The sequence below is a fragment of the Oncorhynchus mykiss genome, chromosome 11 (genome assembly GCF_057628025.1).
Source record: "Oncorhynchus mykiss isolate SJ-2025 chromosome 11, ASM5762802v1, whole genome shotgun sequence".
Taxonomy (NCBI): Eukaryota; Metazoa; Chordata; class Actinopteri; order Salmoniformes; family Salmonidae; genus Oncorhynchus; species Oncorhynchus mykiss.
In genome coordinates, this window is record NC_143032.1 from 12,113,371 (window position 1) to 12,127,117 (window position 13,747).

At 42.7% G+C, this 13,747-nt stretch overlaps 1 protein-coding gene across 1 annotated transcript in view; it reads right to left on the reverse strand.

Annotated features, from left to right (window-relative positions):
• The window catches only part of LOC100136701 (sodium channel protein type 3 subunit alpha), a 151,917-nt gene that overhangs the window by 17,054 nt on the left and 121,116 nt on the right, over positions 1-13,747 (reverse strand). Inside the window, exon 19 of the mRNA XM_036934870.2 lies at positions 11,577-11,699. Coding sequence (XP_036790765.2) covers positions 11,577-11,699 — 123 coding nt within the window. The remainder of the gene's footprint in view (positions 1-11,576; positions 11,700-13,747) is intronic.

Consider the following 13,747-nt stretch of genomic DNA (forward strand, 5'->3'; position numbering starts at 1 on the left):
GTAAACAATTGTTGGAAAAATGACTTGTGTCATGCACAAAGTAGACTTGCCAAAACTACAGTTTGTTAAAAAGAAATTTGTGGAGTGGTTGAAAATCTGTTTTGAATGACTCCAACCTAAGTGCATGTAAACTTCTGACTTCAACTGTACATGAAGTATGGGCATGCATGACACTGCTATATTTATTAGCTTTTCTGGTAACACTTTACAATTATGTGTCCATATTCCTGTGTAATAATGCTGTAACAACATTGATTTAGTGAGAACTGGGCTTTTTAACGGAAACCCCTTGATAAAGACAGGCAATAATGATTGTATAAAATAAATCATTCAAACAGTGAGATATATTGTATGCTCCAAAAAAAAATGTAATACTTTTTTTCTCTCAGAAAAAGAAGGGGTCAAAATGATTGACACCCCTAAAGATTCTTATTAAAAACGTAATCAAAAGTTTAGTATTTGCTCTCATAATCCTAGCACTTAATGACTACATAAATCTTGTGACATGTTGGATGCATTTGCAGTTCATTTTGGTTGTGTTTCAGATTGTTTTGTGCCCAAGACAGCTAGCCTCCTCTGTTATTGGTAATGGTGAGAGGTTAGCACATCTTTGAACCTCTGTAAGTTTCTCACTCATCATTATTCATGATTATCCTTAATCATGGTAGCATCATCATTAATGTAGAAGTGTATAGAAACATATTTTATTCTTATCTATAATAAAAGTGACTCCAAAATGACACAAAACAACAGCTCTTGTTCAACCTCAGAAGGCTGAAGAAATGGTTATTGTTACCTAAAACCCTCACAAACTTTTACAGATACATAATTGAGAGCATCCTGTCGGGCTGCATTACAGCCTGGGAAGGAAACTTCCCCGCACACAACCGCAAGGCTCTCCAGAGGGTGGTGCGGTCTGCACAACGCATACCCGGGGGCAAACTACTTTCACTCCAGGAGACCTACAGCACCCGATGTGACAGGAAGGCCAAAAAGATCAACAGCCACCCGAGCCACTGCCTGTTCACCCGGCTACCATCCAGTAGGCAAGGTCAGTACAGGTTTTTTATTTTATTTATTTCACCTTTATTTAACCAGGTAGGCAAGTTGAGAACAAGTTCTCATTTACAATTGCGACCTGGCCAAGATAAAGCAAAGCAGTTCGACACATACAACGACACAGAGTTACACATGGAGTAAAACAGACATACAGTCAATAGTACAGTATAAACAAGTCTAAAGTGCCTTGCGAAAGTATTCGGCCCCCTTGAACTTTGCGACCTTTTGCCACATTTCAGGCTTCAAACATAAAGATATAAAACTGTATTTTTTTGTGAAGAATCAACAACAAGTGGGACACAATCATGAAGTGGAACGACATTTATTGGATGTTTCAAACTTTTTTAACAAATCAAAAACTGAAAAATTGGGAGTGCAAAATTATTCAGCCCCTTTACTTTCAGTGCAGCAAACTCTCTCCAGAAGTTCAGTGAAGATCTCTGAATGATCCAATGTTGACCTAAATGACTAATGATGACAAATACAATCCACCTGTGTGTAATCAAGTCTCCGTATAAATGCACCTGCACTGTGATAGTCTCAGAGGTCCGTTAAAAGCGCAGAGAGCATCATGAAGAACAAGGAACACACCAGGCAGGTCCGAGATACTGTTGTGAAGAAGTTTAAAGCCGGATTTGGATACAAAAATATTTCCCAAGCTTTAAACATCCCAAGGAGCGCTGTGCAAGTGATATTATTGAAATGGAAGGAGTATCAGACCACTGCAAATCTACCAAGACCTGGCCATCCCTCTAAACTTTCAGCTCATACAAGGAGAAGACTGATCAGAGATGCAGCCAATAGGCCCATGATCACTCTGGATGAACTGCAGAGATCTAAAAAGTGTCGTTTCAAGTTTGCCACAAGCCACCTGGGAGACACACCAAACATGTGGAAGAAGGTGCTCTGGTCAGATGAAACCAAAATTGAACTTTTTGGCAACAATGCAAAACGTAATGTTTGGCGTAAAAGCAACACAGCACATCACCCTGAACACACCATCCCCACTATCAAACATGGTGGTGGCAGCATCATGGTTTGGGCCTGCTTTTCTTCAGCAGGGACAGGGAAGATGGTTAAAATTGATGGGAAGATGGATGGAGCCAAATACAGGACCATTCTGGAAGAAAACCTGATGGAGTCTGCAAAAGATCTGAGACTGGGACGGAGATTTGTCTTCGGAAAGAACTGAAAACTGCTGTTCACAAATGCTCTCCATCCAACCTCACTGAGCTCGAGCTGTTTTGCAAGGAGGATTGGGAAAAAAATTCAGTCTCTCGATGTGCAAAACTGATAGAGACATACCCCAAGCGACTTACAGCTGTAATCGCAGCAAAAGGTGGCGCTACAAAGTATTAACTTAAGGGGGCTGAATAATTTTGCACGCCCAATTTTTCAGTTTTTGATTTGTTAAAAAAGTTTGAAATATCCAATAAATGTCGTTCCACTTCATGATTGTGTCCCACTTGTTGTTGATTCTTCACAAAAAAATACAGTTTTAAATCTTTATGTTTGAAGCCTGAAATGTGGCAAAAGGTCGCAAAGTTCAAGGGGGCCGAATACTTTCGCAAGGCACTGTATATACGATCTGAGCAAATGAGGTGAGATAAGGGAGGTAAAGGCAAAAGAGGCCATGGTGGCAAAGTAAATACAATATAGCAAGTAAAACACTGGAATGGTAGATTTGCAATGGAAGAATGTGCAAAGTAGAGATAAAAATAATGGGGTGCAAAGGAGCAAAATAAATAAATTAATTAAATACAGTAGGGAAAGAGGTAGTTGTTTGGGCTAAATTATAGGTGGGCTATGTACAGGTGCAGTAATCTGTGAGCTGCTCTGACAGTTGGTGCTTAAAGCTAGTGAGGGAGATAAGTGTTTCCAGTTTCAGAGATTTTTGTAGTTCGTTCCAGTCATTGGCAGCAGAGAACTGGAAGGAGAGGCGGCCAAAGAAAGAATTGGTTTTGGGGGTGACTAGAGAGATATACCTGCTAGAGCGTGTGCTACAGGTGCTATGGTGACCAGCGAGCTGAGATAAGGGGGGACTTTACCTAGCAGGGTCTTGTAGATGACATGGAGCCAGTGGGTTTGGCGACGAGTATGAAGCGAGGGCCAGCCAACGAGAGCGTACAGGTCGCAATGGTGGGTAGTATATGGGGCTTTGGTGACAAAACGGATTGCACTGTGATAGACTGCATCCAATTTGTTGAGTAGGGTATTGGAGGCTATTTTGTAAATGACATCGCCAAAGTCGAGGATTGGTAGGATGGTCAGTTTTACAAGGGTATGTTTGGCAGCATGAGTGAAGGATGCTTTGTTGCGAAATAGGAAGCCAATTCTAGATTTAACTTTGGATTGGAGATGTTTGATATGGGTCTGGAAGGAGAGTTTACAGTCTAACCAGACACCTAAGTATTTGTAGTTGTCCACGTATTCTAAGTCAGAGCCGTCCAGAGTAGTAATGTTGGACAGGCGGGTAGGTACAGGTAGCGATCGGTTGAAGAGCATGCATTTAGTTTTACTTGTATTTAAGAGCAATTGGAGGCCATGGAAGGAGAGTTGTATGGCATTGAAGCTTGCCTGGAGGGTTGTTAACACAGTGTCCAAAGAAGGGCCAGAAGTATACAGAATGGTGTCGTCTGCGTAGAGGTGGATCAGAGACTCACCAGCAGCAAGAGCGACCTCATTGATGTATACAGAGAAGAGAGTCGGTCCAAGAATTGAACCCTGTGGCCCCCATAGAGACTGCCAGAGGTCCGGACAGCAGACCCTCCGATTTGACACACTGAACTCTATCAGAGAAGTAGTTGGTGAACCAGGCGAGGCAATCATTTGAGAAACCAAGGCTGTCGAGTCTGCCGATGAGGATGTGGTGATTGACAGAGTCGAAAGCCTTGGCCAGATCAATGAATACGGCTGCACAGTAATGTTTCTTATCGATGGCGGTTAAGATATCGTTTAGGACCTTGAGCGTGGCTGAGGTGCACCCATGACCAGCTCTGAAACCAGATTGCATAGCAGAGAAGGTATGGTGAGATTCGAAATGGTCGGTAATCTGTTTGTTGACTTGGCTTTCGAAGACCTTAGAAAGGCATGGTAGGATAGATATAGGTCTGTAGCAGTTTGGGTCAAGAGTGTCCCCCCCTTTGAAGAGGGGGATGACCGCAGCTGTTTTCTAATCTTTGGGAATCTCAGACGACACGAAAGAGAGGTTGAACAGGCTAGTAATAGGGGTGGCAACAATTTCGGCAGATAATTTTAGAAAGAAAGGGTCCAGATTGTTTAGCCCGGCTGATTTGTAGGTGTCCAGATTTTGCAGCTCATTCAGAACATCAGCTGAACGGATTTGGGAGAAGGAGAAATGGGGAAGGCTTGGGCGAGTTGCTGTGGGGGGTGCAGTGCTGTTGACCGGGGTAGGAGTAGCCAGGTGGAAAGCATGGCCAGCTGTAGAAAAATGCTTATTGAAATTCTCAATTATGGTGGATTTATCAGTGGTGACAGTGTTTCCTATCTTCAGTGTAGTGGGCAGCTGGGAGGAGGTGTTCTTATTCTCCATGGACTTTACAGTGTCCCAGAACTTTTTTGAGTTAGTGTTGCAGGAAGCAAATTTCTGCTTGAAAAAGCTAGCCTTGGCTTTTCTAACTGCCTGTGTATAATGGTTTCTAGCTTCCCTGAACAGCTGCATATCACGGGGGCTGTTCAATGCTAATGCAGAACGCCATAGGATGGTTTTGTGTTGGTTAAGGGCAGTCAGGTCTGGGGAGAACCAAGGGCTATATCTGTTCCTGGTTCTAAATTTCTTGAATGGGGCATGTTTATTTAAGATGGTTAGGAAGGAATTTAAAAAATATATCCAGGCATCCTCTACTGACGGGATGAGATCAATATCCTTCCGTTTTACAGTGATGAGTGGAGGTCGTTTGACCGCTGACCCATTACGGATGCAGGCAATGAGGCAGTGATCGCTGAGATCTTGGTTGAAGACAGCAGAGGTGTATTTAGAGGGCAAGTTGGTTAGGATGATATCTATGAGGGTGCCCATGTTTAAGGCTTTGGGGAGGTACCTGGTGGGTTCATTGATAATTTGTGTGAGATTGAGGGCATCAAGTTTAGATTGTAGGATGGCTGGGGTGTTAAGCATGTGCTGCTAGGCGACCTAAACTGGAACGCGCTCTGAAGATAGATGGGGGGCAATCAGTTCACATATGGTGTCCAGAGCACAGCTGTGGGCAAAGGGTGGTCTATAGCAGGCGGCAACGGTGAGAGACTTGTTTTTAGAGAGGTGGATTTTTAAAAGTAGAAGTTCGAATTGTTTTGGTACAGACCTGGATAGTAGGACAGAACTCTGCAGGCTATCTTTGCAGTAGATTGCAACACCGCCCCCTTTGGCAGTTCTATCTTGTCTGAAAATGTTGTAGTTTGGTAGGATGTGAATACAGTGGAGGTAAACCTAGGTTTTGAGTGATGAAGAGAGAGATATTGTCTCTAGAAACATAATTGAAACCAGGAGATGTCATTGCATGTGTGGGTGGTGGAACTAATAGGTTGGATAAGGCATAGTGAGCAGGACTAGAGGCTCTACAGTGAAATAAGCCAATAAACACTAACCAGAACAGCAATGGACAAGGCATATTGACATTAAGGAGAGGCATGTTTAGTCGAGTGATCAAAAGGGTCCGGTGAGTGGAGAGGTTGGTTGGGGGTCACAGCGATTTAGACAGCTAGCCATCGGTAGCAAGCTAGCATATGATGGAGGTCTGTTATTAGCCACCTCTTGCGTTCCGTCAATAGATTAGTGGGGTTCCTTGTGGTAGAGGGGATTAATCAAAATCACACAACAGCAACAATAATAAAAACAATATATATAGTTATAGAGGCCCAAAAAGAAAAAAAAAAAAATCATAATAATAAAAAATAAATAAATAAATTGTCCGATTGTCTATTCAGATAGCAGCCAATAAGAAGGCCAACGGCTAGCAGGCCGCAGATGGGCGCCCAGGCAACGTCGCGACGGAGGAGCCAGCCGGACAACTCCCTCGGGTAGACAACGTCGGCAGTCCAGCTGTGAAGGCCCGGTGGTGCTCCGCGTAGGCAGCAAAACGGGTCCGGATAGGTGACTGCAGCCCAGGAGCGATCGATGGAACTCTTCAGCTGGCTAGCTCCGGATCAATTGATGTTTGCTCCGGAATCGACGAAAGCCGATAGTCACACGGATAGCAGCTAGCTAGCTGTGAGATCCAGGCATGAAAGTCCAGAGCCAGCGGTCGAAATCCAGGGACATGGAGAGAAAATCTGGTCCGGTATGTTCCGAGCCGCGCTGCGCCGTACAAAACTGGCGATAGACTCTCGAGCCAAAGGACAGCCGATGACCACAAACCGTGGTTAGCTGAACACCAACGATTTGCCAGAAAAGAAGCTAACTAGCTTCTGAACCAGCTTCTGATTAGCTTCTGGCTAGCTTCTGGCTAGCTCCCGGCTAGCTTCTGGCTAGTTTCTGGCCAGCCTCCTGGAGCCTCCGGCTAGCTTCTTGGAGGACCACTGTTCTGAGGTAAATAATACTTTTTTATAAATATAAATTGGTGAGGCGGGTTGCAGGACTTGCGCAACCGCGACATTCAAATGAGGCTGCACTGAAAACTAAATGGGACTATAGCAACTGTGTTGACATCAAAATCTTGGGTGTGAACTATGTTTCTATTCAAGCATTGATTGACATGGTAATGTCTCAATAGTACTGGAGAAAAGTTGAAAAAAAACGGACCCCTCCGACACTACGTTAAATTGTGACGTGTCATGACGTAACGTACAGCACGCATAAAGCAACTAATTATCTGTCTTACCTCTCTCCACCAGGTGTAGCACTTCTCTCACCATTTAAAAACAAGACAGGGACAGGGACAGGGTAAGGGGGATACCTCGTCATTTCTTGGTTCATCACTGCAAGCCATCGTGACTCTCAAAAGCCGCTGTTCACTTCTGAAGATAACTTTAGCGCCGCCTTAAAAACTTGTTTCAAATTTGACACAACTCTTCAAATAGGTATGTAATGACACATTTACATTTTAGAGGTTTTAAGGTGATAAGTTGGACAGATCGAATGAAAAACGCAGCTTCCCCACACAACATCTCTCCTTCTTACTATCACGCATTAGTTTCACTTCCCCACCCACCATTTTTAAAAAGACCCGACGGAGCTCATTGCCTTCTTGAATCATGCAGAGATGGGCATCATGAAGGTCTCGTCAATGATTTTTTCGGAAAGGAGAGAAATTGTGCTTTACAATGGTATTGATATTATGGTATTATATGGTATCACGTTTTTTTGGGCGCTAAAATAAGGTCAATTGTACGGACCAGCACGATGTACACAAGTGAGTTAGTTAACGTTATGCATTGTAACATTACTGCATGATTGTAGCAGGTTTACTAATGCATTAGTTCTATTATCTATGTTGACTAGGACGATACTTAAGCTAATATGGGGACAACGATGTAGGCTGTGTGTAGCGGTTATGACATGGTATGGCAAGTTTTTTTTTCGGCTGGTCAAACACAGCTTATGTGTTGTGCATTGAAGTCCACAAGTGAAGAGAAGAGAAGGAATACAAAGTGGCTGTTATGAGAGTGAACTCTGTTTACACGTGATCAGGGGTGTATTCATTCCGCCGATTCTGTTGAAAAAAAAGTTTCTTAAACAGAAGCAAATGGAACAAAACAGGGATAAACATACCTGAATTTGTCCAATAGAAACTCTTGTTTGCAACTGTTGGACTAATGATTACACCCTAGATCAGATAGATGCATTCAAGAGTGTGCAAGGCGGTATTGAATGTCACTGTGTGTCATCTCAAATTTGTTTCTCGATCTGTGTGTACCTATGTTGTAAACGTTCATTCATAGGCTAGGTTGTAGCAACCTCATGATGGGTATAGGGACAATTCGAGTATCATGTAGTAGCTTAAACCTATTGCTGATACATTGAACTAGGTGAATGGAATATGAATGAGAGTCATCCAATGTGCTGTAACAGAAACATGAAAGAACATTTTCCTCCCTCATCTTAAACGGCACTGACCCCCACTGGTATATACTGTATTTCATACCATCTATTACATCTTGCCTATGCCACTCTATCATTGCCCATCCATATGTATACAGTGCCTTGCGAAAGTATTCGGCCTCCTTGAACTTTGCGACCTTTTGCCACATTTCAGGCTTCAAACATAAAGATATAAAACTGTATTTTTTTGTGAAGAATCAACAACAAGTGGGACACAATCATGAAGTGGAACGACATTTATTGGATATTTCAAACTTTTTTAACAAATCAAAAACTGAAAAATTGGGCGTGCAAAATTATTCAGCCCCTTTACTTTCAGTGCAGCAAACTCTCTCCAGAAGTTCAGTGAGGATCTCTGAATGATCCAATGTTGACCTAAATGACTAATGATGATAAATACAATCCACCTGTGTGTAATCAAGTCTCCGTATAAATGCACCTGCACTGTGATAGTCTCAGAGGTCCGTTAAAAGCGCAGAGAGCATCATGAAGAACAAGGAACACACCAGGCAGGTCCGAGATACTGTTGTGAAGAAGTTTAAAGCCGGATTTGGATACAAAAAGATTTCCCAAGCTTTAAACATCCCAAGGAGCACTGTGCAAGCGATAATATTGAAATGGAAGGAGTATCAGACCACTACAAATTTCCCGAGACCTGGCCGTCCCTCTAAACTTTCAGCTCATACAAGAGGAAGACTGATCAGAGATGCAGCCAAGAGGCCCATGATCACTCTGGATGAACTACAGAGATCTACAGCTGAGGTGGGAGACTCTGTCCATAGGACAACAATCACGTATATTGCACAAATCTTGCCTTTATGGAAGAGTGGCAAGAAGAAAGCCATTTCTTAAAGATATGCATAAAAAGTGTCGTTTAAAGTTTGCCACAAGCCACCTGGGTGACACACCAAACATGTGGAAGAAGGTGCTCTGGTCAGATGAAACCAAAATTGAACTTTTTGACAACAATGCAAAACGTTATGTTTGGCGTAAAAGCAACACAGCTGAACACACCATCCCCACTGTCAAACATGGTGGTGGCAGCATCATGGTTTGGGCCTGCTTTTCTTCAGCAGGGACAGGGAAGATGGTTAAAATTGATGGGAAGATGGATGGAGCCAAATACAGGACCATTCTGGAAGAAAACCTGATGGAGTCTGCAAAAGACCTGAGACTGGGACGGAGATTTGTCTTCCAACAAGACAATGATCCAAAACATAAAGCAAAATCTACAATGGAATGGTTCAAAAATAAACATATCCAGGTGTTAGAATGGCCAAGTCAAAGTCCAGACCTGAATCCAATCGAGAATCTGTGGAAAGAACTGAAAACTGCTGTTCACAAATGCTCTCCATCCAACCTCACTGAGCTCGAGCTGTTTTGCAAGGAGGAATGGGAAAAAATGTCAGTCTCTCGATGTGCAAAACCGATAGAGACATACCCCAAGCGACTTACAGCTGTAATCGCAGCAAAAGGTGGCGGTACAAAGTATTAACTTAAGGGGGCTGAATAATTTTGCACGCCCAATTTTTCAGTTTTTGATTTGTTAAAAAAGTTTGAAATATCCAATAAATGTCGTTCCACTTCATGATTGTGTCCCACTTGTTGTTGATTCTTCACAAAAAAATACAGTTTTATATCTTTGTTTGAAGCCTGAAATGTGGCAAAAGGTCGCAAAGTTCAAGGGGGCCGAATACTTTCGCAAGGCACTGTATATTCTTATTATAAACGCGAATCTGACCGTCACCCCTGGTGAGACAAAACCACGACTTGTCAGTGAGAGCACCTTTTGCCAGTCGTGTCTGGTCCAGCGACGGTGGGTTTGTGCCCATAGGCAACGTTGTTGCCAGTGATGTCTGGTGAGGACCTGCCTTATAACAGGCCTACAAGTCCTCAGTCCAGCCTCTCTCAGCCTATTGTGGACAGTTTGAGCACTGATGGAGAGATTGTGCGTTCCTGGTGTAACTCGGGGAGTTGTTGCCATCCTGTACCTGTCCCGCAGGTGTGGTGTTCGGATGTACCGATCCTGTTACACGTGGTCTGCCACTGCGAGGACGATCAGCTGTCCGTCCTGTCTCCCTGCAGTGCTGTCTTAGGCGTCTCACAGTACGGACATTGCAATTTATTGCCCTAGCCACATCTGCAGTCCTCATTCCTCCTTGCAGCATGCCTAAGGCACGTTCACGCAGATGAGCAGGGACCCTTGGGCATCTTTCTTTTATTTTTTTCCCAGAGTCAGTAGAAAGGCCTCTTAGTGTCCTAAGTTTTCATAACTGTGACCTTAATTGCCTACTGTCTGTAGGCTGTTAGTGTCTTAACGACCATTCCACAGGTGCATGTTCATTCATTGTTTATGGTTAATCGAGCATTGGAAACAGTGATTAAACCCTTTACAATGAAGATATGTGAAGTTATTTGGATTTTTACGAATTACCTTTGTAAGACAGGGTCCTAAGTTTAGAAGCACAAACATTTCGCTGCACTCTGCTAACCATATGTATGTGACCAATCAAATTTGATTTGATTTCTATTGGGTACAAAATCTGACACACAAACAAAACAAACTGCAAATAAATCCCACACGTTTGTAGAGTCACAAACTTAATGTAGCCATTGCGTGGTAAGAATACGGGACCAAATACTCAACTTTTGACGACTTTATTCATAAGAATCGTTACAGGTGTCAATTTTGACCCCTACCTTTTGAGATTTTTTTATATATATTTTTATTAAACAAAATCATTCTCTGAGCAATTGAATTAGTATAAAATAATATAATTTCCCTATTTTTTTGGAGCATACTCAGCATTTGAAGTATTTATTTTTTACAGTCATTATTGCTCAAGGGTGTCAATAATTTCAGACCCTACCGTATCTGTCAAGGATTTACTTGGAAATGATGTGATGACAATAGGCCATTTTCTGTTCTAACTTAAATATGGTGTAAACATTTGGTATATGTTACCTGTTTTGATGATTCCTAAATGGTGATGTAGGGCCTAATAATGATTTCACTATGAAAGGTTGAGGTAAAAAAAAAGACCACAAAATAAAGCTTAATATGAAATAAAGCTTATCCAAATTGATCAAATTGATAATCTGGATAATGATGTAGTCATGTCTTGCTAAGGGGAGAGTTGAGGGTAATTATGAAAACATAATTAGCTCTTCATGCTAATATTGCCACTTTGTGCTAATATTGCCACTTTTGGCTCCAAGGGAAAGATTGGCTAGGGATTAGTGGCGTTAGCTGGAGAATTAAGAGATGAGCAATTCATGGATTTGATGGCATTATAACACCATAAGAAGAGATATGAGTATTCTAAAAAGAAACTGAAAATTCTGGTAAGGAAAAGAAAGGGTGGCAACAGAGGTAGAGTGTGACAGATGAGAAGGTTCGAAGACATCAGGAGTGAGGGAGTTAATGAGTTAGAAAAGAGAGCGGAGAGATGACTCTTACCCGCATGCCTTCAAATCGGGACAGTGCTCTTAGCGGCCTCAGAGCTCTGAGGGTTCTAAGTGATTTGATGGCAGCGAAGTCCGAGTAGCCAAGCGTGTTAGCCACTAGGCTCACCAAAGACACCTAGGAGGATGAAGAAAGGGCAAGTACCCACATGGTTAGGGGGGCTGCCACAACCTGTTCAAAGAAATGTCAACACAGTACCTGAAAAGGAACACTGGACCACTCTGGCAAGTCCCTCCGGTTAGCAACTATGTTAAGGGTTTATAAGTCAACCCAGAGTGGGAGCATCGAGGTTGTCCTTTTAATATTCAAGGGGATATAATGTTAAAATTTGGTTATTTCATAGCAGAACATAGACTGGTCACAAGTCTTCTGCTTTGATCTGTGTAAGAGAGAGAGGAAGAGAGGTCAATCAAAAGCCAACCTCAAAGCCAACCAGAAACTACAGTTCTAGGTGTCTACTGTGTACGGTCAGTGGTGGTGTTTAGGGGTCAGATTGGGCCTCGCCCTTATGCCGGCAAACCGGGCCACCACAATGCTCACAGGGTCCTGAGGACTCGTGGGTGCCAATTTGCTCTTCATTGACGGCACTGGTCAACAGGCCAATCACTGATATCTTGCCAACAGTGAATCAAATTACTTACTTTTAAATATGTAGTACAGACTGATCCAATACATACAGGTTTTTACACAAGCAAACTTGAATGTAGTAAAGTGGGTGGTTTTGAATTCCCTTTTGCCCCTCACAAATTAATATTCAACTGCCCTCCATGCACTGTCTGAGACTCATACCACAATCAGATAAATGACTGAAATGATTCTCCAAGGTTCACAGACATCTGTGCTTCGTCATGTTGTTTAAATGAATCACTGATTCAAGAGCAGGGGCTTTTTTGTGCTCTTATGCCTTGGGGTGTAAGAAAATGAATACATCACAACACTTTTGTTGAACACGATCAGCACAGCACACAGAGATGGACAGAGGGAGTAAACCCACTGGTGAGCTTCTTGCCAAAAGGGTTTGGTACTTCAGCACTTGGAGACCTTTCGGCATTACGCATACTGTTTCGGTATGAATTATAACACTTCGGTGAGGGGGTTTAAAGAAGATTCAGCAAGCACACGTACACATTGTGATTTCCCCTCCAAATCTAGATCAGGAATTTAGAATATTGAATCACTCAGGAGGAAACTGCACATCACCACCAGTGGTATGAATCCACCGTCACATTTCCGTTACTTCCGTGTACAACAGGAAGGCATGATCATTTTGAATTCCATGTTTGGTTATCTTTTCAATTCACTTCGTCTCACAATTTACATGAACAAAAGGCAATGAAAAGCGCTGAAGAAACACAGGCAATATCGCAGATTACATAGAACAACATCTGCTGCACATCCTAAAAAAAGATGCATAAAGGTATCATCTATCATTAGAAATAGTCCCAACAAGCTGTGTAAGGGGAATATGGATTGACTTGGCAGTTTTCATGGCAATGGTAAAACATGAAGCCATGCTGGAGAAATTTCCCTGGGGAAAAAATGCTGTTTACATCTATCTAGTCAGCTCTGGCCTCTTTTTCTTTCTTTCTCTCTCTTCTCTCCTCCTCCCTCTCCCACTCCACCACTCTTTCTCTTCCTTCCCCCCTGCCATCTCTCTCCCTCCCTTTGAGCGGTGTGTCTGTGTGCAGAGAGCAAACACTAATTGCTCAAGGCTCTCTCTATGCCTAAAGACTCTCTGCCACAGACCAATATGTCCAAACTACTGACGTGAACTCAGCTCTCATGTTTCTCCCCGAGGATAAAGTGGTAACAAATAAGTGACGTATGAACCCAGGGGATTGTGGTGTTGCTAGACTCGCTACAGGGCTGCACTGATTGGACAAAGCGTTTTTGAGAACAGCAGTAGGTCGGTGAGCATTCCAGAAATGTGCCCAATCCTGTACATACTGTACATTATGAGCAGTTTTCCCACATACAAATTAAGATTCCCTGACAATATTCTCCATTCAGCATCCTTATTCATTTGGGATTAGGCTTTTCTGAATCCGGCCCTATGACTGTCTGGCATGACAGCCAAGCCATCCAGAAAGTGAAGTGCCTCGATAATGTTCAATGTGTTGGAAAACTATTATTGACAGAGTAAGACAAGACAAATCAGGATTCCA